Genomic DNA, 27898 nt, shown 5'->3' with positions numbered 1-27898 from the left:
TCCATTCCTTCTATTGAGAAGTTAGCGGTTGTTCTGGTCATCCATCCTTGGAAGATAATGCATCTTTTCTGTCTGAGACCATTTAAGAATTTTTGTCTTTGATTTGCAGCTGTTTCACTGTCAAAGTCCTAGTTATGGTTTTCTTTGCATTTCTCATTCTTGAAGTTCCCTGAGACTCTTGAATCTCTGGCTTAATGTCTTTCAATGGTTTTTGGAAAATTCTCAGACATTGGCTATTCAAATATTATTTCTGCCCTATTTGCTCTCTCCATTTCTGGGGCTCCTTACATGTTAGATTTTTTCATTATGTCCCATATTAATCTTTTTTAAAAAATATCTTTATTGGAGTATAATTGCTTTACAATGTTGTGTTAGTTTCTGATGTAAAACAAAGTGACTCAGCTATATGTATACGTATATCCCCATATCCCCTCCCTCTTGAGCCTCCCTCCCACCCTCCCACCCCTCTAGGTTGTCACAAAGCATCGAGCTGATCTCCCTGTGCTATGCGGCTGCTTCCCACTAGCCATCCATTTTACATTTGGTAGTGTATATATGTCAATGCTACTCTCACTTCGTCTCAGCTTCCCCTTCCCCCCCCATGTCCTCAAGTCCATTCTCTACGTCTGCATCTTTATTCCTGCCCTACCACTAGGTTCATCAGTACCGTTTTTTTACATTCCATATATATGCATTAGCGTAAGGTATTTGTTTTTCTCTTTCTGACTTACTTCACTCTGTATGACAGACTCTAGGTCCATCCACCTCATTACAAATAACTCAATTTCGTTCCTTTTTATGGCTGTGTAATATTCCATTGTATATATGTGCCACATCTTCTTTATCCATTCATCTATTGATGGACACTTAGGTTGCTTCCATGTCCTGGCTATTGTAAATAGTGCTGCAGTGAACATTGTGGTACATGTCTCTTTTCAAATTATGGTTTTCTCAGGGTATATGCCCAGTAGTGGGATTGCTGGGTCATATGGTAGTTCTATTTCTAGTTTTTTAAGGAACCTCCATACAGTTCTCCATAGTGGCTGTATCAATTTACATTCCCACCAACAGTACAGGAGGGTTCCCTCTTCTCCACACCCTCTCCAGCATTTATTTTTTCTAGATTTTTTGATGATGGCCATTCTGATGGTGAGAGGTGATACCTCATTGAGGTTTTGGTTTGCATTTCTCTAATGATTAGTGATGTTGAGCATCTTTTCATGTGTTTGTTGGCAATCTGTATGTCTTCTTTGGAAAAATGTCTATTTAGGTCTTCCGCCCATTTTTGAATTCGGTTTTTTGGTTTTTGATACTGAGTTGCATGAGTTGCTTGTATATTTTGGAGATTAATCCTTTGTCAGTTGCTTCGTTTGCAAATATTTTCTCCCATTCTGAGGGTTGTCTTTTTGTCTTGCTTATGGTTTCCTTTGCTGTGCAAAAGCTTTTAAGTTTCACTAGGTCCCATTTGTTTACTTTTGTTTTTATTTCCATTATTCCAGGAGGTGGGTCAAAAAGGATCTTGCTGTGTGTGATTTATGTCATAGAGTGTTCTGCCTATGTTTTCCTCTAAGAATTTTATAGTGTCTAGCCTTACATTTACTTTTTTAAAAAAGATTTAATTTTATTTATTTTTGGCTGCGTTGAGTCTTCGTTGCTGCACGTGGGCTTTCTGTATTTGCGGAGGGCAGGGGCTACTCTTCGTTGCGGTGAGCGGGCTTCTCCTTGCGGTGGCTTCTCTTTGTTGCGGAGCACGGGCTGTAGGCACATGGGCTCAGTAGTTGTGGCGCACGGGCTTAGTTGCTCCATGGCATGTAGGATCTTCCCAGACCAGGGATCGAACCCGTGTCCCCTGCACTGGCAGGCATATTCTTTTTTTTTTTTTTTAATTTTATTTATTTGGCTCTGTTGGGTTTTCGTTGCTGTGCACTGGCTTTCTCTAGTTCCGGTGAGCGGGGGCTACTCTTCCTTGCGGTGCGCGGGCTTCTCATTGCGGTGGCTTCTCTTGTTGCGGAGCATGGGCTCTAGGCGTGCGGGCCTCAGTAGTTGTGGCACGCAGGCTCAGTAGTTGTGGCTCGCGGGCTCTAGAGTGCAGGCTCAGTAGTTGTGGCGCATGGGCTTAGTTGCTCCGCGGCATGTGGGATCTTCCCAGACCGGGGCTTGAACCCATGTCCCCTGCACTGGCAGGCGGATTCTTAACCACTGAGCCGCCAGGGAAGTCCCTGGCCTTACATTTACGTCTTTAATCCATTCTGAGTTTATTTTTGTGTATGGTGTTAGGAAGTGTTCTAATTTCATTCTTTTACATGTAGCTGTCCAGTTTTCCCAGCACCGCTTATTGAAGAGGCTGTCTTTTCTCCACTGTATATTCTTGCCTCCTTTGTCAAAGATAAGGTGACCGTATGTGCGTGGGTTTATCCATATTAATCTTATGCTTTTTTTCCTGTACTTCCGTTCTTTCCCCTCAGTCTTTATTAAGGATCATTTCTTTTGAGGTCTCTCACAGAGTTCACAATTCCTTCTTCATCTGTGTCTGGGCTGCTGTTAGACTTACTGAGTTCATAAGTTCAGTTAATGTATTTTTCAGTTCTAGAATTTTCATTTGATTATTTTTTTAGTTTACAGTTCTCTGTTGAAATTCTATTTGTTATCTACATTCTTAGTTATATTAATCATAATTATTTTCAAGCCTGGGTCTTATAACTCCACTCTATGAATCTCCTATAGAGATCTTTTTAAAATTAGACTTTTAATTTTGAGATAATTATAAATTCACATTAAGTTGCAAGAAATAATAGAGAGATTTTATGTGCCCTTTATCCAGTTACCCCCAATGGTGATATCCTGCAAAACTATAATGCAATATCACAACTAAGATACTGACATTGATATATTATTCCAATTTCCCCAGTTTTACTTGTACCTGTGTGTATATGTGTGCATGTGTGTGTGTGCGTGTGCATATGTGTGTGTTTATTTACTTCCATGCAATTTTATATGTGTAGGTCTAGTGGCCCTTAAAATTTTTTTTTCTCTTGATTTTCAGTCATTCAGTTTTGTCTCCAGATATGTCTGATAATTTCTTATTGAATGCCAAACCTTGTGTAACAAAAATATGTGAGTTTGGATGATGTTATCTTCCTCCAGAGAGACTTTACTTGCTGGAAAGGAAGAAACGCCCCTTGGAGATCTCTGCCCATGAATTTAAAATGAGAGTCAACACACCTAGGAGCCCTGTGCTTTTCCACATCAGCGGTCAGCTGTGCAGGTGCTGGCACGAAGCAGGTAGACAGTGGGATTTAACCAAGGTTGGACAGTGCCAGCTGAGTGGGACAGAGGGAGAGAGGGTGATTGTAAGTAAATCAGTGCAAGAGAGGATAAACAAGGCATATATGCCTGCAGCTTAATTTTGCTCAGTGGTAAGTAATTGAAAGCAATATTTTAAAACAAATCTGGATTCATTCTGGAGTAGAATGTGGAAAGAAGAGGAGTTTTACAGATTACTTGGTAGACTTGAAATATGGTTTTCCTATTTGAAGTGCTGCTTCCAGCTATACCCCCTGCTCCTTATGGGGTGAATTCCTCTTGTTGGAAGTTTGGGAAACTTTGGAGAAGTCTGAGAAAGCTATTCTGCTGGTGTGACCCACCCTGTTACCCCTGACTGGTTCCCTGGCATTTCACAGGGACCATCTAAGGTCCAACTAAGAGCAGTGACAATATTGCTGGAGCAGGAGGGTGGAGGCTGTGCCCCTGAGATGGTGGGCACAGGGAGGGCTGAGGACTGGATCAAGACCTCTCAGGGTTGGGGTGGGTGCTGGAGGGGTGAGTGGGGGTAGCAGACCCTGTCGCCGAGAGTCAGTCTAGAGGCCACACGAGTCAGAGGAGTCCAGGTAGACTGTGGAGAGGGGACGGGTTGAAATACAACAGGGCCGTCCCTCTCCCCTACCCCATCTCCCCAGGACCCCAAGGGAGGCAACACTCTGGGGGTCCAGGCAAGTAACTCAGGCAGATTGGGTCTCAGGGAACAAGTCAGGGACCTGGTTCCCATAACTGGGGCACGAGGTGGGGATGAGGTGTTAGGAATGAGGCCAAAGCCCAGTTATCAGAACTAGGACACTTTCCATGCGGGACCTGTGTTCTTTACATCCTTCCTGCATAAATCCTGGGAAAAGGGGTGTGTCTACACCTGGGACCTGGCAGAGCCTGGTTGGGGGGCACAGGTGGGTTTGGGTGAGGCTTTGGGGCACCAAGGTGGCACCTGCTCTGGCTTTGCCTACTGCCCCGCCCCAAGTAGTAGCCACCTCATTCCCTTCCGGCACCCCAGGGTAGCCCCACCCTTGCAAGAAGAGCCTCAGAGTAAACATCATGTTTATTTTGAACATTCAAATTTACAGAAACAAAAAAGTAACAAAAACCATGACATATCATACACACACACACACACACGCACACGCACGCACGCATGTTGCATCTCATGTCACTTTATGTACAAAATCAGGCAGGAGAAGGAGAGGGGGAGGCGGGTCTCCAGTAGGATGCACTAATTTCACAGTGTCCGACAGCTCGACATGCTTTCTCACTGCTCAGCCTGGGCCCATGGGCCCAGCAGGGTCGGGGGTGGTGCCAGGAGGAGGGGTTTAGAGTGGCAGGCAGCTGGGACAAAGAGGGTGAAGAGAATGAGTCCATCTCTGGGAGAGGTGTCCCTTCCCCAGTTTGTTCAGAGCAAGGGTGCTGGGAAATGCAGAAAAGGAGGGACCCATTTCGGGTGGGGGGGGACGGGGACTGGGGCCACTGCGTCATGGAGAGAGCACTGAATGCAGAGTCAGATAGCCGGGTTCAGGTCTCCCAGTGTCCCGGCTGGGCGCCCCCAAACGCTGCTCACCCTCCCTGGGCCCTGGCATCCTCATCTGTAAAACGAGGGCTTTGGAGCCCTTCCTGCCCAAATCTGGGGTCCTAGGTCACGCACAATGGTGGCAAGGTGATCTGCCCCCTTGGGATGTTGATTAGGGGCACCATGTGCCACAAGGTGGGAAAACTGGCAGATAAGAGCTGTGAAGCACCTGGCGCAGGGCTGGGCCCAAAGCAGGGGTTTGAGAAATATCAACTTTCTCCCCCTCGCAGCCTGGGACTCTCAGGAGACGCCCAGCTTCCTCTCCCCTTTCAGCTCTCCTGGAAACTCCAGCTGGTGAGAGAAGGGCACCCCGCACAGGGACATGTTCCCTGAAGGGGCTGAGAACCCTCCCACGGCCTCACGCGAGGGGACCCTGGCCCTGGGGTCAGCCCACCCTGCATCTCTGTTCCTCTCGGTGGGGTGAATGGGGTCAGGAGCAACGGATGACCAAACCCCACTCCACAGACAGTGGTAGTGCCTTGTCCGCTCAGGCTGAGGGGTGGGTCCTGGATGTCCCCTGCCTTGGTTTGAACTCTGGACTCCGTCACTTGCTGGCTGATTGACATGGGCAGGTTACTTAACCTCATTGGGTCTCAGTTTCTCTACTTGTATAATGGGGCTAAGAACAGTCCTAGCTTAGAACTGTTGTGCGAATAAATGAGTTGATCCCCGTGAGGTGCTCAGCATGATGCCTGACACTTAAAAAGGGCATAACAGACACGGCTCCAGCCTCGCTTTCAGCCAGGAGTAGCTTGAGGCTGCACCTGAGCACCATTTCTCTTCCCCGTCTTTTTGGCTGTGCCTGGGAGCAGCTGAAGGTCAAAACTGGAGTCCAAACAGCAGGCGTTCGGCAAAGGTAAGAAGGATGATCAGTAGATGAAGGGTGGGGGGGCACTTCGGGGCGTTCATCTTTCTGGAATGGAAACGGGGATCCAGGCCACTCACCAATGGCCCAGACTCAGAGCCTACAAGTGTCTCCAGTTTGTTCCTGTTCCCTCTGGAGGGATGACCAGGGTGACTCAGCACAGGTCAGATGGCTCATGATCACCAGGAGAAAGCATAAAGGACTTGGGATGATGCCTCTGGGTGGGCTCAAGTGATCAAACAAGTTCTTTCACCTCCTTCTCAAGACCCCTTCTTTCCCCCAAGGCCTCCACAAAAGCTGTTCCCTTAAAAACAATAACAGAAACCCAATAAAACCCAGTGTCCTCGAAATCTAAGTTCCGAATTCCGCCGTCACCCCAGCAACAGCGTATGTCATTATGAGATTCTTGACCCCGCACTGGGGCTGATGTCATTGGCTGTTACCGGGGCAACCCAGATCTCGGGAGGCTCTGGCTGAAGTGCACCATCACTCCTTCTAGGCGGAGTTGGGCTGGAGGGGCTGAAAGGTCTTTCTGTGCTCTTGAAATGGAAACGAGGACCTGGGGGCTGGAAGCAACAAGTTTTGGAAAAGCCTCCATGGCCCTGGGACCCACAGTCTGCAGCTCTTGCCTAGTGCCTCAGGCTAAGTGGACGTGGGGAGCGGAGACAGGGACCCAAAAGGGGGGCAAAAAGCCACCAGTGCCCATCTGACTCAGGTAGCCAACAGCTGCCCAGACACCTGGTAGGTGACTGGCAAGGGGAGGGACACCTGTGTTCTCAGGTCTCCATTCCTGCCAGAGTGCCCGGGGATCACACCTCTCCTCCCCTACCTTCTGGGGGTGGGGGGTGGGAATGCCAAGATGTTTGTATGTTTCATAAAGGAAGGTGGGCCAGTGGGCATGCTGGAAAGCATTCTGACCTCTCAAACATCCATTCTCTCAGGTATAGGCTGGACTCAAAGACTCTCATGGGCGGGCAGTAGGGTGTGGGGGAAAGAGCACTGGGTTCTAATCCTGGCTCTGCTCCATTGTGCTGTGTGATCCTGTGCAAGTCACTTGCCCTCTCTGAGCTCTTCTCCATCTGTACAAGCAAGAGGTCAGACTGGGTGGCTTTTCTCAGCTCTGATATTCTTCTACTCTCTTGGGGGAGCTGGTGGGGACTCAAGGGTAGGAACCAGGAAGCCACCGGCCCTTTGAGACGCTCAGATAGGCAAGGGTGCCAGGCTGGGGGAATCCAGAAGAGCTGATCTTTATAATCTGTGTATGAGGTTGGTCTGCTTTGACCCTTGCCCTTGCCCCTGACTCTTTGGAGCCGGCTTCTGACCCTGACCCAGCCTAGCCAGATCCCACCTGCTGCCCAGTCCCAGGACCTGCCCCTGCTGTGCTCCTCAGTCCTTAGGCAGGTTCTCAGGCTTGTCCCACCCTATCCACCTGAAATCACAGACCATCTCACTTTTGATCTGGAGAGCTCTCAGAAACGACCGAAGCAAGGGCCTCAGTTCATAAATGAGGAAGGTCAGCCCGGAGAGGGCAGGGACTTACAGAAGACTACACAGCAGGTTAGCAGCAGGGTTGACCAGGAACCAAGGGCTCCTCCTCCTCATCCAGTGCTCTGCACACCACTCCATGCTTCTCCCTACCCTCTCGGCTTCTTCTTTCCATCCCCCAAAGGCTGCAGGGCCATGCAGAGCGGGTAGGTATTGTGGGTCCCCTGGGGCATGTGCCTCTGTTCCATGCTGTCCCCAGCCCAGGCTAAAGTGGCCCAGGCCCTGTCCTGGCTGCAGAAGGGGAGAGGTGACCATGCCAGTGGGCACAGCTGTGGATGGGCGCAAGGGGTGACTATGGCCCTTTGGCCTCCCGGAGTCTTGGTCCCTAACCCTCCAGGCTGGAGCTGGGAAGGGAATGTCTTGGAAATTGAGGTGGGGCTGGGCCAGGCATGGAACCAACATTCAAACCACTGCACACAAAGAAACAAGGAAAGAGGAGGAAGAGAGGGGTGCAGGTGGGGGTGGGGTGGGGGAGAGGCTCCATCAAGATCCCACTGCCCTTGACCGGCAGCTGGTAGAAAGATAAAGGAGGGCTGAATCTGAGCCTCCCAGGGTTCTGTCATTCCCTCTCAGCTGGGGCACAGCTCTACAGCCTGTTATGGCCCCGAAGAGGAAGGGGACAGGCCTGTTGCATGGGGGACAAGAGGGCAGATAACCAGCCCTGCTGCTGAGAGAGTGGGCCCGTCCCCCGTACACGGCCTCATGGCTGTGAGATCAGTGGAATCAGTTGTGGTTGACGGACGGGGTGGGGTGGGAGGTGAGAGATGGCTCCACTCTAATGCCAGCAGTGGGGAAGAGCCATGGGCACTGCTACGCACCCACTGCCAGGCCCTGCACTCACCCCAGGCTTGACCTGTTGACTTGAGCTGCTTGTCCTCATCCAAGTGGGAGGAGGGGACAGCCATCAAGGGCAGGGCGTTCTGGACGTGTGGGTATAGGTGGCGGAAACGGGAGGCGTGGCCAGGAGTGGGGCAAGAAAGGAGGCCAGTATGTGGGTAGGCTGAGGAGGCAATGTGACCTCCCCCCAGAAGGCCCCCGAATTGGCAGGCAAGGGAGGGGCCCTGGACGAGGTGGCCCCTCATGCCTTGGCCCGTCCCTTGCAGACATCGAAGGCGGCCTTCGTTGCACCCCCAAAGGCCTCCACCAGCTTGTCTTCCCAGGGGATGATGTTGCCCAGCAGCGGCCCCGTACAGTTGGCAATGCCCAGGACCTGGGCAGGTGTCAGGGTGTGGTCCCAGAGGTTAAACTGGGCAATGTCACCCACGAAGGCCTGGGTGGCATCAAACCGGCCACCTAGGGTATCCTGGACCAAAAGAGCAGAGAGAAAGAAGAGAGACATGGAGTGAGGGAGCAGAAGAGACAGGCAGGCACTCAGAGTCAACCCCCTGCCCCTGCTGAAGTCCTACCCCCTCCAGGTTCTAGCCCCGCCCCTAGGTTCTAGCCCCTTGGGCAAGTCTCTGCTCTCTCTGGGTCTCACTCAGTCTGCCCATCTGCAGAACGGCTGGGTCAGACTGAGTGCTCACTGCTGTGCTTTCAGGGACCCTCCGCCTACCCCTCCTCCTCAGGGCCCCTGAGTGGGTGGGATATCTAGCTGCATCCCACCCAGAGCCTTACCTGCTCTTGGCCCAGGATAAGGATCCCATGAGGCTTGATGGGGTGCCAGGCGGCCAGGTTCTCACCGGAGCCCCGCAGCTCTCCATCCTGGTAGGCAGACCACAGGCCGTCCCTTGTGGTCCAGGAGAGGCAGATGTGGTGCCAGCCATTGTCCTTCAGGCTCAGGGGCAGCTGGGCCACCTGAAAAGAGGTCCCCAGCCCCAGGTCAGAGGTGCCATAAGGCCCAAGGCTGGAGAAGTGGGATGGGGAATGGGGAGACCGGTGTCCCTCCTTCCAGGGACTGACCCAAGGCTTGACCCTCCCCTTCCTCCCAGCTCAGTGTCTTTCCGACCACTCTTTCCTCTTTCCCCACAATATATCAATATAATCAGGCAGCTTCACTCAGATCACAAGGGACTATTCAGTGTTGGTTTTCAGTTGTTTCTAGGTAGTTTATTCACTCTCTAACAGGCCTGCAGGGTCATGCAGGGCGGGAGCTGAATCTCACAAGCCTACCTTCCCCTGAATACCACACACAGTGCCTGGCACACAGCTGGGCTCAAGAAGTACTGGCAGTGGTAGAACAAGCCTTAGACTCAGAGGCCGGGCACTGCCAACCAACCCCCTGTGGGACCCTGGGGAGGCTGCTCTTTCCTCCCTGGGCTTTAGTCTCCTCATCCGTAAAGTCAGGGGTTTGGGCAAAGGATAGCAAATATGCAGCCAACTCTGCCTCCTCCTCCACCCAAGGCAGACATGGCTAATCAATCATGAGCCTAGACTCACCCTAGGAATCTTCCTCATCACAGTGCTCTCGGAAGCCACGGATGATTGATTAGAGTTGGCCTGTGATATGAAAGGTACTTGCTGCCTCTGGATTTGGGGCTCCCAAAGGGCTCTTTCATCTCCTAAGTTCTCTGAGATCACAACTTATTGCAGCATTCTCTGAGGCCTACTTGGTGCCAGGCCTTGTTCTGGACACTGGGTGTATGGATCTGGTCCTGGTCATAAAATAAGCTGAGTCTGCACAGGAGGGAAGGACTTCAGGGACAATATTACAAGACAGAGTAACATAGGGGCCATCTGGGAGGTACAGAAGCTGTGAAGGCCCAGAGGGAGAGAGGGGTGTGGGAACAGAAGATGTGAAATCTAAACACATCTGGAAGTACAATGGACTCTGGCAACTCCGCTGCAAGGCAAACCAAGTGGCGGGGGGCACAGCAGAGGCAAAGGCTTAGAGGTTGGAATAAAATGAGAACTGTGAGTAGCTTGTGAGGTTGGTGCTCAAAAGGTCCCAGAAGTTCAGGGAATTGGGCCCTGTCCAGGGTGCTGAATTCCTTTGACTAGAACTGAGTGCTAACCGTGGGCAGAGCCAAAAATGGCAGCCAGGGGGTGTATGAAGGGAACCAGGAGGTAGGAGCTAGATGTCATCCAGCTACCCTGGTGGTCTTAGGACCTACTGGGCTACAAGGGAAATTCACTGTCCCCTGGGCCCATCTCCCTCCTCCTCCTCCAGGACACCCATGAAAGGCACCTCCTGCTACGCAGAGTTCTGCTGGGTGTCAGCCACTCCTAGCAGCTCTCTGTGGCTGTGGCCTGGTCACAAGTGGGTGCAATATATGTTGCCTGCATTTTCAGGGAGTCTCAAAAGACCACCATGCCTGCAAGACCCAAAGCAATGTGGCAGGCCGGGGAAGATATTTGGGGGGAATGGGGTGATAAGATGCTCCCCTTCCTTCCCCCTTGATCACCATGCTCCTGCCACATCACTCCCCCCAGTCCCTCTACCTTGTCCTGCCCTGAAGCCAGGCTGGGGGAGGGGTGAGGGGGTGGGAGTCCTGGGCATGGGGGCAGATGGGTGACCCAAGGGCAGAACAGTGGAGGGGTTAAGAGGTGGTTTCTGGAGCCCAAGACCCCAATTCACATCATCACCCCTTCACCAGCTACGTGGCCAGGGTGCATTATTTGCCCTCACTGAGCCTCAGCTTTTCCATCTGCAAAATGGGGATAATAGGGTGTCCACCTCCTGGTGCAGTTGGGTCAAGGGTGATAAGATGGGTAAAGTATTTACTAGCACAGGGCCTGGAATAATAAACATAGCTCACATTTATTGCAGTTTGTTAAATGCTAGGCTCTGCTCACAGGCCTTTACATGTATTTAAGCCATTTATTTCTCACCACAGCCCTATGAGGTAGCCAGTGTTATCATTCTTGCTTTACAGATGAGGAAAGTGAGGCATGGAGAGGGTAAGTGACTAGTCTAAGGTCACACAGTGGGTAAGTGGCAGAACTAGGACTCACATCCAGCTTGCAGCCCAGAGCCTGACCATGGCACTGTCCTACTCACCACGTAGGGGAGGAGCACGGGGCTGGTTGCAGGGGGGAGGGGGGCAAGGAATCCACTAGCACTCCCTCCCGCCCTTCCTCCCTCCCTCCCCAGAGAGGTCCTTGGACATCACTTGCTTCTCTCTTTGTCCAGAAGAATGAGCACGGCCCTGGGGGCAGACACTCCCAGCCCTGCTCCTATAGCTGCATCGCTGGGGAAGCCTCTTAATCTCTGTCAGCCTCACATGCTCCTCTATAAATGGCACACCACCGCGGACAGCCTCTCTTGGACATCAGCTCCTCTTCCCAGCCCCAGGTCTGGCTTGTCTTGAATTCCCAAAACCCAGCCTGGCACACACCAGGCATTTCATGTGTGCTGATTCTGCTGAGCAGGAGAACTGAAAGGGCCCAGCTGTTTGGGGCCCAGCACAGTCCAGGTGCTCCTGAAAGGGCCCCCCCTGCCCCGCCCCCCCATCCCTCCCACTCGGCCCCCCGCTCACCTTGTCATTGATCAGCAGCTCCATGGGGTCATGGCCCGCCTCCAGCAGCACAATCTCGTTGGCCTGCCCAGGCACCGAGTAGGAGAAGGGGGTGCCCTGGCCAGTGCCGCCCGACCTGGACCGCAGCCACATGCAGACGCTGAAGGCGTAGAGCTCGGGCAGTGCCTTGCGCACGCGGGCGTACATGTAGTTGTTGCGGATGGGGATGCTGATCTTGAAGGCATCTGGGGGACTGTAGGCTGAGGACCCTGAGGGGGGTGAGCAAGGTGGACACGGCGGGGGTCAGTGGACACTGATGGGGGGTGGGCAGGGCATACTCCATGAGGGTTACTAGTCCCCTGGTAGCCCCAACTCGTCTATAAGCCTCTTAAGGGTGCTCCTCACAAAGGTTAAAAGATGAAAGGTCCCTGAGAGCTCATGAGTCCTAAATCCCCATCTTTCAGATGAGGAAAATGAGGCCTGGGGAGAGGAAGTGAACTTCCAAGGTGACAGAGCAAGCCAGTGACAGCTGTGGAATGAGGAGCCAGGTCTCCTGACGCTCACACCTGTACACTGTCCAATATGTCATGTTTTTCTGACCCCCCGGCGGTGCCAGCCCCAGGTGTTAAACAAATGACAAAATTCTGACGTTGAAGGTGCTATTGTGGGGGTAGTTAAATGCATGGACTTTGGAGTCAGACCTGGTTTAAGGTCTAGATCCACTACTTACTGGCTGTGTGACCTTGGGCAAGTCACTTGACCTCTCTGAGCCTTATTTTCCTCAGCTGTGAAATGGGGATAATAACAGTACCACCCCTGTATGGTCTGTGAAGATTAAACCAGCTGATGTATCAAGTACTTAGCCCACTCCCAGAATATAATAACTGTCAGAAAATGCTAACTGTTAACAATAATGATAACGCTATCTCCCAATTATTCTCTCTTTCTTGTGTTTCACAGCCTCTTCCCCACCATCCCATCTAGCTTTAGCCTCTGGAGAGCATGAAAATGCTTTCCAAGTGAATCTGCCACCCTGAGGACCCATCTGAGGACCAAGGCCTCGCCTGCCATGCCCTCTGTGGGGCTCAGGACCCACCGTGCTCCAGTTCCGCGACACGGTCCTGCAGGGCGTCCAGCTCCTTCTCCACTTCCTGCCGCTGCTGCTGGCTGCTGTGACTGAGGGCCACGCGCTCCTTCTCCAGCGCCAGCACCTTGGCCAGCAGCTGCCCCTCTAGCTCATCCATCTTGGAGTGCAGGGCGGTGGGCACCACGGGCGCAGGGGCCGGGGCCGCTGAGAAGTTCACCCGGGCTGGAAGCTCCTGCTGCTCACGGGGCACAGAAAGGGACACACGAGGTCACTTGGAGGGAGGAAGGAAAGAGACAAAGGGCCCAGAGATGCCCACCACCCCTGCTGAGTGACCCCAGGTGAGCCTCAGCTTCCCCATATGTATAATGGGATGGCAATACCAGCTTCAGGCAACAAACGTGTACTGCGTGTCTAGCGGGCTGTTTCCAGTGCTGATGCGTGATGGGGAGCTGAAAGCAGGCTGGCTCCTGCCCTCAGGACAGCTCAGCATATGGTGGGGTCGGGGAGCTGGCAGTAGAGAGCTGTAATAGTCCCCTGGGTGGTCTAACGTGCAGTTGGGGTTGAGAGCCACTACTGAGTCCTTTATCATGGGCAGGCTATATCCCGATGGGTCCTTGAAGGGGTGGACTGTCTTAGTCTTCACTTAGTCACATGTCAAGCTTCTCTAAGGTGGTGCAAGGCTCTGTGTGAACACTGGGCAGACCCGGGGGGCACAAATCAGGGGCTTCTGGAATACTGCTCCAGTGCTGCGGCCACTCCAGGCTGGCTAGCATGGGGTTAAGATCACAGACTCTGGAGGCATACAGCCCAGGGTTCAAATCCAGCTCGAGAACCAACCTGCTGTGTGGCCTGGGGCAAATGCCTCCATCTCTCTGAACCCCTGGTTCCTTTCATGCAACACAGGACAACGGTACCTATTTAGAAGGGTTGTGGGGATGACTACATGTGGTAAATGCCCATGAACAGAGCCTATTTACTGCACTTACTATCTAGGGCAGCGTGTTCCAGGGTGGTCTCTGACACCCCCATCCTGCCCAGGATGAGGACAAAGTGTTTAGAGTCCCCCCTTTTCCTGTCTTAAGACCCCAGCGGGAAGGAGAACTGGGGCAGAAGCCAGGGCACCTCTCCTTCCCCCTCCCCCGCTGGAGGAAGCCCCTTCTGGGGTGGAGGAAGGCAGGCGAGGCCACAAGTCTTGACCCTGGGAGGGGGCAGGCTCTGTCAGACATATCACAGGAACGTGGGTAGGAAATTAATAATTCAGTGAGCTTCTAGGAGCCAAATTAGACCATCCCTGTCCCCTATCTCCCTTTTCCCCTCCTCCACGCTCCCTACTGACAGCCCAATGCTTCCTCACTGCCCAGGGGCCCTGGTGGCTCCCACTCCACCTGCTCTGGGCCCTGACCACAGGCTTAGCCCCAGACCTGAGCTCACTGAATTCTCATGATTCCTTCACCAAGCAAATATTCAGCGAGCACCTACTATGGGCTGGGCACTGCACCAGGTGCTGAAGAGACGGCCGAGGGCCAAACAGAAAACCAACAGCACAGCCTAGCATTCCCTGAGTGTCACGTGCCTGCAGGGATGGCCCCACAGCTCAGGGCAACTACAGGAGACCCCTCCCAGCTTCACTGGCCCAATCCTGGCCTTGTTGGTCATTTGCTGTGTGACATTGGGCAGGTCCCTTAGCCTCTCTGAGCTCCATGTGATGAGGGGATAAATGTGCTCCCTGCTTCAAAGTGCTGGGGGTGGGGAGGGCAGTGCAGGCAGAGTGGCACTGCCACACTCAGCGCCTGAGAGAAGGGAGCGGCCACCACAGACAGTGACGTGACCTTGCACTGAGGAGCTGGAGGGACTGACACTTGGTTCCTCCATGCCACCCCAAGAGCCGGGGCAGGTGGGCTAACCTCTCTGGTGTCATTTGTCCTCCTCTATAAAGTGGGGACTTGGAGTGCTCGGCTCACAGGGCTGTAATCAGGGGAGCCCAAGCCTGGCCCGGCGTGGGCCACTTTATCCTCCACAGTGTCCCATGGGAGAGGACACAGCCACCCACCCATGCAGACGCCTGCTTTGGCCCGCCAGGTGGGGAGGCCAGGTGAGGGGGGCGGGGCACAGATGGGTGAGTTGCTCGGTACACCCGGCCCCACCCATTTTACACTAATCTTCACTTTCCACTATCCGGGGGGCTCCTTGTATGAATCCTGACTCTGGTGCTGACTAAACACAAAGCCTCAGTCTCCCCTTCTGTAAAACAGGGACAACGGGCCCCACTCTGTCCATCCACAAGACAGATGTAAGGATGGAACAGTGGAAGTAACAGGTCCTCGTGGACTGTAGAAGCAGAATGCACACTGTGAGGCTTGTATACATCAGCTGACGGGGAGCTCGCTACCTCCACAATCTTCCCTTGACCACAGACAGCTTATGGAGCGATAGGGCCAGCCACCCACTGCATCTGAGGCGACTGGACTTTCGGGAAACCTTGGGCTGAGGCAATTAGCTCATGGATTGCCTTCCACGTCAGCACTGGGAGGGCCGGGACTGGGTCTCCTCGGCCCCAGCACCATTCCAGCCTCACTTTCCCTCCTTCCACTGGGCCTAGCTGGGCATGAGGGGCACACCTCTGAAGAAGAGTGTACCAGGCCCACCCTCGGCACTTTCCATGTATTTACTCGTGAATCCTCACAGCCACTTGTTTTGGTTGGTACTCTTAGTGTCCCCATTTCACAGATGGGGAAACCGAGGCAGAAGTCCTTTTGAATTTTCTACAGGGATGGGGCTGGGCAAAGCTGACCCCTCTGGAGCCAAAGCCTTCTCTCTCTAGCAAAGCGTCCTCCTCCCTTGGAGCGAGAAAGACCTGCCAGGAAGGAACAGGACGTCAAGTGCTATTTACACAGATGCTGTTGCGAGGAGACACCGCGCAGGCCGAGGGAGGTGGGCACACAAGCTGTTCTTTTGTCAGAGCCGCCAGCTCTGCAGGAAGGCCAGGGAGGAGGTGGGCTCACCGGATCCTGTGTGGCCCCCTCCCCACCCCAACGTCTGAATCAGAAGAACATGACTCCCCCCACTTTCCCATCTGCTGCGGGCGCGGGCTGTGCCGCGTGGGCTCTCGGCCTGATGCCAAGTGGGCCCCCAGCACAAGACGATAGGGAGACGATGATGCCATCACCCCACGAGGGTCCTGATGGGGGCTCGGAACCCACTCCTGTCGTGCTGGGAGTCCGGGGTGGGGTTTGGTGTAAGTATATGGGGCCTGGAGCCAGAGCCCAGCGTTCGGGTCCAGCTCAGGTCACGTGCTGGGCTCATTAGCACTCAGTAACAAGAGGCCAACAGAGGCAGCTGTCCTCCTTGCCACGCACCGCGTGCCAGGCCCTGCACTCCAGAAGCACTGTGCAAACATTCCACAACCCCTCTCGACAACCTGGGGAAGTAAGGAGGCCCACTTTACAGATGAGAGAGCAGAGGCTCAGAGAGGTGAAGTCATCTGCCTGAGGTCACACAGCTGCGAAGTCGCAGACCCAGGACCCCAGTCCAGCCCTTTCTGATTCCAGAACCTGTTCCCATTCTTCACGCTTACCCTGACAGTTTGTTGGTCTGCCAAATGGGCACGGTGTCGGCTGCCCTGCTTGCCTCAAGGGCCAGCAGAAGAGGTTTTAGTGCCATGAGAAGGCTGGGAGGATCTGGCAGGTGGTGTCAGACCGTGCTGTGGGGCAGCTTCACAGAGAGGCCTGGATGCGAGGGACCTGCCTATGCAGGGTGGCTCTGAGGCTGGGGGCCGTGCGGAAGATCCTACCACCTTGTCCCCAGTGGGGACAGCTCCTTTCCTTGGGGGAGCAGAGGGAAGGTGCTGGATTTCGGGGTCAAGGTCCCACCCTCTGCAGAGCTCATCCCCGCCCAGACAGCACAAGGCCCAGCTCCAGGGGCAGCAGGGCAGGGTGGCAAGAGAGCAGGCTCGGCGGCAGCAGTGTGGGTCAGGCCTCCTATCTCCCACATCTGCTCAGCCCCCAAGTCCTGTGTGAGTCTGCCCGGGCTCACACCCAGGCTCCACCAGCCCCGTGACCTTGTTATGTAAAGCTTGCATGCCTCGGTTTCCCCATCAGCAAAAAAAGGTACAAAAATAATATTATCTCATAGCATTGTAGTGAGAATTAAATAAGTTAATAGATATAATGCCCTCAGAGTTGGCACATGAAGTGCTATGTGTCAGTTATTATTATGGTTATTACTACTTAAACATGTATGTTTAATACTACTTAAACATCTCTTAAAGGAGCCTCCCCTCCACCTCCACCCATAAATTTTTTTTTTAATCATTATATTGAGAAAAAAAGCAAGTTACAGAAGAACAGTTAGATGCCATTCACACAAAGTTGCAAAAATTCAAAACTAGATCATGTATATATAAAAGCATGAAGGAATGCACGGAGAGATAAATACAAATTTGGGACAGTGGTGACCCTCTGTCACCAGAGGGAGACCCTGAGGGGCATCAGCTGGTTGCAACTCTTCTGGGTCTTGAGCCTGGGTGGGGACCTGGATGGTAGTCTTTATACCTTTGTGTATCTCTGAGGTACTTCACAATAAATTTCTTTTAAAAAACGGGGGGAAAATCCAAAAGCAGAGTCTCTAAGGGTGGAATCTAACCCTGAATCTTAACCATAGCCTCACTCGGCTCCTGCGTCCCCCACCCCAGCCCAGGCCACCATCATGGGGCGCCGACTCTGGCCCTCCTCCACACAGCAGCAGAGGCAGCCACCTAATTGCAAATCCAAGCAGGTTGCTTGAAATCCTTCAAGAGCTCCCTTCTCCCACCAATAAATACCCTGCCCCTCTAATCTCAGCCCTTATGCATCCCCAGAGGCTACACTTCATTCCGACTGAAAGTCCCCAGCTCCTTCTCACCCTAGGGCCTCCGCACATGCTGTTCCTTCTGCCAAGAACACTCTTCCCACCCCCATCCCACCTCCTCTGGCCAACGCCTCCTCACCCTCCAGATGGCAGCTTCCCTGACGCCTCAGCTAAGATGCGCCAAAGGGAAAGGGAAAGAGGGTGTCTCTGGAGGAACTGCAAGTCCTCACTCACTCATTAATTCACTCATTCATTCATTTATTCATCCATCTGTCAACATGTGCTGTGGCAACACGATGCCATGGGTACCAGCATGACTCTCAGGTCAGACAGGCCCGTGTCATTCCCAGGCTCCCCCACTTACTGGATCTGTGGCCCTGGGCAAGCTGCTCAACTCCTTTGACCCTCGGTTTCCTCAGCTGTAAAATGGGGATAATAATAGTATCTACATCTTAGGATATACATAATGACAAAACGAAAAAATATGTAAAGTCTGGCATATAAAAATGGCTGATAAAGAGTCATAACCATTATTATTACCTGCTATTATTGAGAGACAGGAGAGCATAGTGAGTAGTAACTGTGTGGATGTGGGCCCTGGAGCCAGACTGCCAAGGACTGAAATCCCAGCTGAGTGGGATTTCAAGGTTCTTAACCTCTCCGAGCCTCGGTTCTTAACCAAGGTTCTTAACCTCTCTGGCCAAGGTTCTTATCTCTCTGAGCCTCGGTTTTCCAATCTGTGAAATGGGGAGAGTAACGGTCCCATGGTTCTCATGGGACTAAGTTGTAAGGCCCTTAGAACAGGCTGGCACAGAGGGCGCGCTCAGCCCTGATGCCTCTTACTAAGTGCCAGGTGCTGTGGCTCCCTAGGCAAATAAGGCCAGCACCTGCCACAGCAGTGCTCTCAGCTGGGGGGGAGGCTGTCTGGGAGCTGTGACAGGGACAGCACCCGCAAGAAGCTCTCTGTGGGGCGGCGGGGGCATGGTGAGTCAGAGAAGGCCTCTCAGAGGGGCTGTCCTGCTCCCGCCTTCCTCCTCAGGAGCTGGCCCAGCGGGCTGCTCCGTCTCCATCTCACCCTGGCAGGGAAGGGGCAGGAGAGCAGGTGGCAGAGGCCGGACTGATCTTTGTCCTGGTCCCCACTGCCAATTTGCAGCTGTAATGGAAAGAAGACAAATGGACCTCTGTGCACCAAGAGTGCCAGGTCAGGGCAGTCGGTGTGTGGGAGGGGAGGAGGCCGGGAGAAGGGGAGATGGCTCCCAGAGGGTGTGCCCATACACCCTCCTGGGCTCTGAGGCCCCAGAGCAAGTGACAAGGCACCCCAACACCAGGCCCCTTCTCCTCTCCCTTCAAGTACTCCCCGTCAAGCTGCCACAAAATTCTCTCTTAGGCCCTGCCTGCCCACACACCTTCTGGGCCCTGGCCAAGAATCTGCAGCAGAGACTGAGGACCCCACCCTCAGCCCATTTTCATAGAAAATCCTGGCTGTCATCTTGGCTCAGTTCTGCCATGCTGTGTGGCCTTGGGCAAGTCACTCAGCCTCTCTGAGCCTCAGCTTCCCCTGGAGTCAAACGAGGGGTGTGGGGGGGCACCTAAGAGCTTCCGCTTCGGGTTGGCTGCCTCGATCTCTGTCCTGAGTTCAGCGGGGATCACGTGCCCGACTGTCCTGGGGAAATCCAATGGCATTGTCACTCGGGGGGTTGGGGGGGCGCCAGCCCCTGATCTCGGTCCACCTCCCACAGGCAAGGACTTCACAAAATGGCCAAAAAACATGAGAAAGGGTGCTCAACATCATGAGTCATCAGAGAAATACAAATTAAAACCACAACGAGTTCACTACACACCCACCAGAACGGGGAGTGTCTTTAAAATGACCATAGCAAGGTTGACAAGCTTCACAGCAGGTGGGTGTGCAAACACTCACTGCCACTTTGGAAAAGCGTTTGGCAGAAACTCCTAATGCTAAATATATGCCTCTCCTGGGACCCAAGCATCCCACTCCTGGCGACACATCCAGGAGAAATGAGGACTTTTAGCCAACCAGAGATATCACAAGTACATTCACGGCAGCTTTATCTGTAATAACCCCAACCCAGAAACAACCCAAATGTCCATCCACAGAAGAACAGGTAAATAAATTAAGGTATCTCCACACATTGAAACACTACACAGCACTGAAAAATAACAAACCACAGACACACACACCACGACTGAAGGTCAGACAATGTTGAAAGAGAACACCAGACACAAAGGGGTGCAGCTTCTCTGAGTCGATCTGAGTGACGTTCAAACACAGAGAAAACTGACCTACAGTGACAGAAACTGGAACAGTGGTACCTCTGGGGAAGTATGGACTTTGGGGTCACAAAGGAGCCTTCTGGGGTGCCAGAAATGTCCTGACTCTTACCTGGGTGGTGCTTTCATGGGTGCAGCCATACATAAATTTTCACTGAGCTGCACACTTAAGATTTGTGTCTTTTTAAAGTAAGATATGTGAGCTCTTACGTATATTGAATGTAAGATATACCTTAAAAAAAAAAAAGCCCCACAGGTAAGTCCCTGTCTTCCGCCCAAGCGGCTCTTGCCAGGCTTGGAACGGCAGGAAGGGTCTCCTTTCCCAGGCGAAGGCCTGCCAGGGATGAGAGGCCTCCAGGGCACAGGATGACAGAGAAAGAGGGGTTCTCTGGGTGTCCTGCCCATGCTTCCATCTGACAGATGGGGAAACAGGATCAGAGAGAAGGAATTTTCTGAGGTCACGGTGAGCAGGTGGCAGAGCTGGGGTTTTTTTAAAACCAAGGTTTCTTGCTAGAATGCAGGTTCCACACTGTCAGGAGTAGGGGTTAAGGGCTTCTCGGTATGGGTGCCCCACCTATAGATGGGCGTTGGCCAGCCACAGGGAGAGGGGCCATCGGGGTCTGCAGGTGGCCTAGAGGGCACTAGGTTCCACGTCCTCCAACAAAAGGCCGATGGGCAGAAGCTCTCTCACTGCACTCTGCTGGCCCCCTTTTTTTTTTTTTTAAATTTATTTATTTATTTTTGGCTGTGTTGGGTCTTCGTTGCTGTGCGTGGGCTTTTTCTAGTTACAGTGAGCGGGGGCTACTCTTTGTTGCAGTGTGCGGGCTTCTCATTGCAGTGGCTTCTCTCGTTGCAGAGCATGGGCTCTAGGCGCGTGGGCTTCAGTAGTTGCGGCACGTGGGCTCAGTAGTTGTGACTCACGGGCTCTAGAGCGCAGGCTCAGTAGTTGTGGCGCACGGGCTTAGTTGCTCCGCGGCATGTGGGATCTTCCCGGACCAGGGCTCGAACCTGTGTCCCCTGCATTGGCAGGCGGATTCTCAACCACTGCGCCACCAGGGAAGCCCTCTGCTGGCCCCTTTTGTGGCGAAAGAGGCAGGGTCAAGGGAACCAGCCCCCACAGAGCAGAAGCTTCCAGGATGGGCAGGAATGTAAGAGGAAAGTAAAAGCAACCAATAGACTTTTAAAAAGGCACCAAAAGATTCTATAATCCACTTTGTTTATCTGCAGACTCCCCTGAGGAACTGGCGGTCTGAGAATGTGTGGCTGGGGAGTCGGGGGCCACATAAACACGGAACCTCCATACTCCCCACCGCAATTCCTAATCAGGAAACATCTGCCCAAGAACTCAGAATGTAGAGCCCAAAGGGCCCAGACCAAACCCAGCCCCTCCTAACCATTTTACAGATAAAAAAAATGAGGCCCAGAGAGAGAAAGTGATTAGCCTAAAGTCACAAGCAAGAAGAACTCAACTTTATGCCACCCAGCCTTCCTATTTCAGTGAATATTTAGAGCTGCAAGGTGTTTAGGGAGCATCTGCCCACTGTATCATTTTATGAAGGGGAAACAGAAGCCGGGGGCGGGGAGGGCAGGAGGTGATTTGTCTGGCTCTGGTTCCTCCAGACTCTATGTGCCTCCATTTCTTTATCCATAAGATGGGAATGCATACAGCCTGCTTCATAGGTCTGAAGACTGAATAAGTTAACACGTACATAGTAAGTGTCTAGTAAGTGTTACTTGTTGTTATTATTTATTGTTTTCAGCCTCCTGATTATCTTGCCAGCCAGCACGACGAGCCTTTGAGAACTGGCCTTCATCACTCTCGTTCTATATGCTCTGAGGCAGAACATATAGACATGGTCCAGGGCACTATCCAACAAGAGGCACTTCCCTCACCTGTCTTTCTCACTCTCCTGAAGATAGGTGAGGTCTGACCCCTCCAGATGGATCTAGAGTTAATGATGAAGAACAAGGGCTCTGGAGCCAAACACTGACAGGGTCAGATCCAGGTTCCAACGCTGTGTGAACTTGGGCCAGTTTCTTAACCTCTCTGAACCTTGGTTTCTTCATCTGTAAAAGGGGGATAGAATAGTACCTTCCTCATGGAGATTTTATCAGGATTAAATGAGATAACGAACAGCACCTGACACATGGTAAGTGCTCAGGAAGCATGAGCTATAATTGTTATTAAGTCCAGGAGCCTCTGCGACCATCATCAGGGTGTTCCTTTTCATGGCTTCCACCCCAAGATGAGGGGAGGCAACTAGCTTGCCAGGCAGGATTAAGAATGTGATTTATGTCAAAAAATTGCTGCTTAAATCTATCTTGAAATTTCATTTTACACATAAATTAGTGCAAAAACAGAACACTGTAACATGCATACATGGCTGGCTGCCACATAAGTGGTCCTTTTGAAAAGTGGTTTTTGGCCACAGCCATAAAAGTCAATAGCATCTGACCCAGTAATACCACTCCTGGGAATTCAGCCTAAAGAAATACTTCAACAGACTTAAAAAGAAAAAAACAAACAACTATCTGCATGAAATCGATCCTGCAATGAGCATCTAGAAGCAAAAATAATCAGAAACAACCTACATCTCCAGCAACAGGAGACAGTCAAAGGATTGATGGATGGTGGAGCCTGAGATGGATCCCAGGATATTATGGCCATCATTAAAATGGTAATTACCAGCAACCCAGCGACTCAGGAGCAATGTCTACACTTGGATAAAGGACCAAAAGGGGGGCTGCAAAAATGAATAAAATGGTGGAATTAAATATAATTCCCCCTGAAATCTTTTGACATTTTTTCAATTAACAACAAAAATAACAACAAAGATAAAAACATAGAAGACAAACAATTTCTCCTAAGCCCTCAAATGTGACTCCAACTTGAGGCCTGTGGAGAGAGGGTGGGCGAGGGGGACCTTTCCTCTCCTTTGGTAGTCAGCCCAGTGGGGTGGGGAAGGGAGTGATGCAGAGAGGTGGGCAGCGGTGTGCTGAGATGTGCAGGGGTGGGGGTAGGAAGGAGACAGAGGGTGATCAGGGAAGGCCTCTAGGAGGAGGTGTACTCAGAGCAGACTTAAATGATGAGTATGGATATGCTGGGGGTAATCTAGGCAGAAGAAGAAGAAACTGGGAGATGGGCCAGATACAAAATGGCAGCCTGGGGGCAGGCTGAGTTTGCACCACAGGGGAGCCCCACGGGGTGGGCTTAAGGAAGATCCCTGGGGCTGCCTGGAGGAGGATGGATGGAGGGGTGTGCCTGGGCAGGTGGGAGACCAGCAAGGAGGCTGCTGCAAGGAGCCGCGGAGAGATGAGGCCGATGGAAAGGGGGAGGGGAGGGGAGGAGCCAAGTATGGCTTCTCAGAGCGCACCTGAGTTCAGGCTGGGACGTGATGAAGGTAGGGGGCTGGTGGGACATCCAGAGGGAGGTGCAAAGGAAGCAGCTGGATCTATTGGTCTGAAGCTTGGAGAGAAACCTGGGCTGGAGACGAAGTTGGTTTGGGGCATCACGGTGGAATGGTGTTGGAAAGCCTCAGGGTGTGGCTGAGTTCACCCAGGGAAAGTGAGAGGAAGGCCAGGAGGGGCGCACATGTTACAGGAGGAGGACCCAAGAGGAGACAGAGAAGCAGAGAGGGTGGAGGGGCAGGTGAGAGGTACCTAGAAGCCAACCGCATGGAGATTTGTAGGAGGGGATGATCAACGGGGGTCAGATGTTGGAGAGGGGTCCAGAAAGATAAGGACTGAAACATTCCCGTTCAATTTATCAACTGTGGTGACGTCACCACGAGCACTTTCAGTGTACCAAAGTGGGAGAGAGACTAGTGGTGAGAAAGTACACCCTGAAAACCTGGGGGCATCCTTCTGAGGCTTTTGGATGAGACGGGAAGGGAAAAACTAGTCAGTGGCTAAAAGGTGCAAGGGGTCCAGCTGAGACCAGTAGTCTGACCCCGAGTCTGTTGGGCTCCAGACCCTGACCCCTGCCAAACACCCCAAAGAGACTGGCTCTGGTGGCTGCCAGGCTCAGAAGGACAGGCAGCCCCTCCACATCCACTGCACTCAGAAAGCAGAAGGAGTGTGTATAGGGAAGCAGGACCCCCCACCTAGGAGGCTGACCTGGTGCCAAATCCCAGCCACCAGGATACCCCCAACCTCAGCGGGCTAACCGGAGGGGAGCCCACCCTGCCAAATGCACAGGTGCAGGTCCAGGGCAAGCCCAGCCCTGCCAGCCCCAGATGTGGGAGGAACCACGGGTGTCATCTGGGTGTGGGGGCAGGGACTAGGGCAGGCAAGGGGAAGTTTATTGAAGACCAGATCTTTTTTTTTTTACATTAATAAAATCTATTTCTAAAAGGAGGATTTGTTCCCACTTTAAATCTTGGCTATTTAAAAAATTAGTAATATTAGAGCTTAATGTTAAAAATAGCAATCACTCAAGTTGATTGAGCATACCTCTGCCGGACACTGTTCTGGGCCCTTCAAAAAGATTAACTCACTTAATCCTCCTAACACTCCAGTGAGGTAGGTGCTAATACTGTCCCCATTTTACAGGTGAGGAAACTGAGACTTCCCTTCACTGTTGACTTTCCGTATTTCCCTGATTATTTTCCTGCTCTCAGCTCTCATCCTAGGAATCCCCAGAGCTGGAATGGGAAAAGGGATGCTGCCGGCAGGTAAGACTCTGGGCTTTCCTCCTGTATCTGTCACTCACCTTAGGAGGTCTCTGAGCCCCAGGTTTGGGGTTGGCTGTGATAGCTGCCTGGCTGTGCTCTGACATCCTGCGGGGTGGGTGCTGACACCAACACGGACTTTCTGGAGGACCACTGGGCCATGGGCATGGCCAACCTTCCACACCAGCAGCATCTCCTGTGCTGCTTGGCCAGGGATGTAACTGAGAAAGCCATGGAGAGGGAGGAGTCCCTGTCTTTCCTTCCTTCCAGCCATTCTCTTCCCTTTGACAGCTGCACTCAGTTTCGAGGGAGGTAATAAAGGGGGCAGCTGGTGCTATGGCCTCTTTCTCCCCCCTCTTCCACGGATCTAGTTTTGTTGCTAACCCCCTTCCCTGCAGTCTGGAAGTCGTGGATGGCTGCGGGTGGTCAGTGTCTCCCAGATGTCTGTCCTGCCTAGTGTGTCCAGCTTCCCCTCCAGGTGGCCCCAAATAAGTTCTCACAGGGAGGTAGGGGTCTGGCAGCTTCAAAGGAGAAATGGCTGGCCCAGGATCACAGGACAGCCAAGAGCGGATTCCCCCTGTTGGACCCCTTGTGTCTGATCCTGAGCCTGGGCCAGGAACATCTGAAAAAGGTGAGTGGAGGGGGAGAGACCCAGGTGGGACCCTATTCTCCACTCAGCCCCCACCCCACAGCTGCCGGCTTCCAGGCATCTTGTCTGGGCTACCACCATCTGAGCTCCTGCTATCAAGTCCGTGGTCCGAGCCCAGGTGGGGGGCTTAGGGGTGGAGGCGGTGGGGGGCTTAGGGGTGGAGGCGGTGGGGGGCTTAGGGGTGGAGGCGGTGAGGGGCACCCACGTTTGGCTCATGAGACACTGTTCCCTGCTCTTCCGCAGGAGAGGAGGACCCCGAGTCCCTTGGACAGCGCTCCTATCTTCTGACCATAGGGACTGAGTGTGTGGCTGGTGCTGCTTTGGGGGTGTCTCAAAGAAGGAAATAAAACGGACATTTAACGAGGTCCTAGTACATGCCTAGCATTTTCATGTACCTACATTTTCATCAGTCCACACTACAGGTGGACACCGTTATACCCATTTTACAGACTCGGAAACTGAGGCTTACAGAGGAAAAAGGATCGGGAGCGAGCCTTTCCCGTGCGCCTCCTGTGCCTTAGTCACAGTGTCAGTCTCCGGCCTGTGTGCGCTACCGGACTCCTCCCTTCTCCCCCTGGGAGGCAGGACCAACCATCCCTTTTGCACAGACGGAAACCCGAGGCTCCGAGACTCGCGGGGGCTCCCCAGGGTCCCTCAGCCGGCGGTGGCGGCGGGACCCCGGGACGCCCTCGACTCCCTCGAGCGGCCCCTCCCACCCCCCGGCCAGGTCCCGACGGCGCGCGGGGCGGCGCTCACCTCGATGCGGTCGATGCGGTCCCGGAGGGCGCGCACGGCGTCCTCCAGCTCGAGGATGAGCGCGGGCGAGTCCCAGGACCCGTCTGCCATGGCGTCGCGGCGGGGCCCGGCGTCCTGGAGGCCGCGCGGCAGGCCGCTCTCGCAGCGGCCCAGCTTGCCGGTGAGCTCGCGGATGGTGTCCTGGTCGGCGCGGATGCGCGCTTCCTGCTGCAGCGCCGTCTGGCGTAGCTGCGCGGCCGTGCTCTGCAGCAGCAGCAGCTCCTCGCGCTCGCTCGGCGCCGCGTCCCCCTGCTCGGCCCCCGACGGGCAGGCAGCCGCCAGCGGCGTGCACAGGAAGCGGCTGAAGAGGGGCACGGGCGGCAGTGGGTGCGCGCTGGCCGCCGGAGCCCCGGGCAGCGCTGGGGGCCCGGCCGAGCCGCCCGCGCCGTGCAGCGCGCTCAGGCTGCGCTGCGGGCCCGGGGACGCGGCGGCACCCGAGGCGGCCGAGGCGTTGTCGGCGCCACCGGGCAGCGCCCGCGCCGGGCTGGCCGCCAGGGGCACGCTGGCGATGATGCAGATGACGGCACCGAGGAACGCCAGCATGCCCGCGGCCAGCAGCACGGCCAGGAACTTCAGCGTGAGGCGGGCGGCGGGGGCACCCGAGGCCCCCGGCAGGCGCGGCGGCGGGGTCGGGGCGCGGGGCCCGGGCGCGTGTGGCCGAGCGGGGCCGGAGCGGGAGCGGGAGCGGGAGCGGGAGGAGCCGGAGCCAAAGCTGTTGCCGCGGCCGCTGCTGCCGCCGCTCTGAGCCCGGGAAGCGCGAGGAGGAGAAGGCGACGGGCGGCGGGGAGGGGGGAGCTGGCGCGGCGGCCCCGCCCCTCCGGCTCCTCCGGGCCGGCCCAGCCCCGCACCAGTTCCGTGCCGGGCGCCGAGTGGGGGCGCTGCCCGGGATGCGGCGAGAGCCTTATCCGCTGCCGTCACCGCGCAGAGGGCGGCGACCCGGTGGCCGGGCGGCGGGACTCCCGGGCGACCCCCACCCCACCCCACCTGTGATCTGGCCCCCTCCCGGAATCCATGATGCCGCCTGCTACCTTGCGGGGAGCTTTTCTCCGCGTCGGGCTCTGTGCTGAGGGAGCCAGGAGCTTGCTTACAATTAAGCCTCACCGTGGACACACTCAGGGTACAAATGAGGAAACTGAGGCCCACAGGGGTCAGGTCGCTGTCCAAGATCACGCGGCTAGTATGCGCCGGAGCAGCATTTGAGCTCAGGCGCATCTGACTGGACCGAGACTATGGAATGGAGCTGGGGTGGGCGTGGGGAGAACAAGGAAAGAGGCCAGTGCTGGGGGCAGGGGACTGGAGATTTTGATCCAACCTCTCGTTATACTATGGCCACCTGCCTGTCATTTCCCACCGCCAACTCCCTGAAGGAGCAGAGGTCACTCCCCTTCAAAAAAGAAAAAAATCTTCCTGTGATTTCAGAGGGCAGCAGAAGTTCCCTCCTCTGAATCTTTGGGAGCACAGAACATCGAGGGACCCAGAGAAGACCTCTCTCCCCACTGCAGGCTACATTAGCATGGCAAGACCCTGGTGGGCATGTGGATCAGGCAATGGCAGGAACAAGCAGGCGTGGGAGAGGGCTCTGGTGCGGGGGTGACGCAGGAGCCTTTTACTTTCTCCTGTCAAAAAAGTCTATATATATTTTGCTGCAAATTAAAAATTAAAAATGTTAAAAAAAATTCTACCATCCTTCACAATCCAGCTCCATCTCCAGTTTTCCACAAGGCATCTCCTGACCAGCATGGGTTCCCAGAGCTGGAAGGGTGTTCGGAAGGCTGGGACAGAGGAGAGGGGCTATGGCTCGTGGGAGCACTGGCCATGGCCACACCCAGGCCTGTCAACCTTCCAAGCCTGCATTCTTGACTTGAAGG

The 27898-nt window shown here is 53.9% G+C and overlaps 1 protein-coding gene across 1 annotated transcript; it reads right to left on the bottom strand.

The window, feature by feature from the left end:
* Positions 1 to 8190: 8190 nt before the first annotated feature.
* Positions 8191 to 27242, bottom strand: NPTXR (neuronal pentraxin receptor). The gene is made up of 5 exons (XM_061206627.1): positions 25992 to 27242; positions 12789 to 13014; positions 11714 to 11961; positions 8913 to 9092; positions 8191 to 8601 (listed from the first exon to the last, which is right to left on the bottom strand). Exons 1-5 carry the CDS (start codon positions 27240 to 27242, stop codon positions 8377 to 8379), a joined length of 2130 nt encoding a protein of 709 aa, XP_061062610.1. The 3' UTR covers positions 8191 to 8376.
* Between the last annotated feature and the right edge of the window lie 656 nt (positions 27243 to 27898).

This window comes from Eubalaena glacialis, chromosome 11 (genome assembly GCF_028564815.1).
Source record: "Eubalaena glacialis isolate mEubGla1 chromosome 11, mEubGla1.1.hap2.+ XY, whole genome shotgun sequence".
In the NCBI taxonomy this organism is placed as follows: domain Eukaryota; kingdom Metazoa; phylum Chordata; class Mammalia; order Artiodactyla; family Balaenidae; genus Eubalaena; species Eubalaena glacialis.
This window is presented reverse-complemented; position numbering and strand designations above follow the sequence as displayed.

Coding starts and splice junctions, on each gene's coding strand:
- NPTXR (XM_061206627.1), bottom strand. CDS start 27,242: ATGCGCCTGAGCTCAAATGCTGCTCCGGCGCATACTAGCCGCGTGATC. Junction 13,015..25,991: donor ACCGCATCGACCGCATCGAG/GTGAGCGCCGCC, acceptor CCCCGTGAGCAG/CAGGAGCTTCCAGCCCGGGT. Junction 9,093..11,713: donor AGCTGCTGATCAATGACAAG/GTGAGCGGGGGG, acceptor ACCTCTTTTCAG/GTGGCCCAGCTGCCCCTGAG.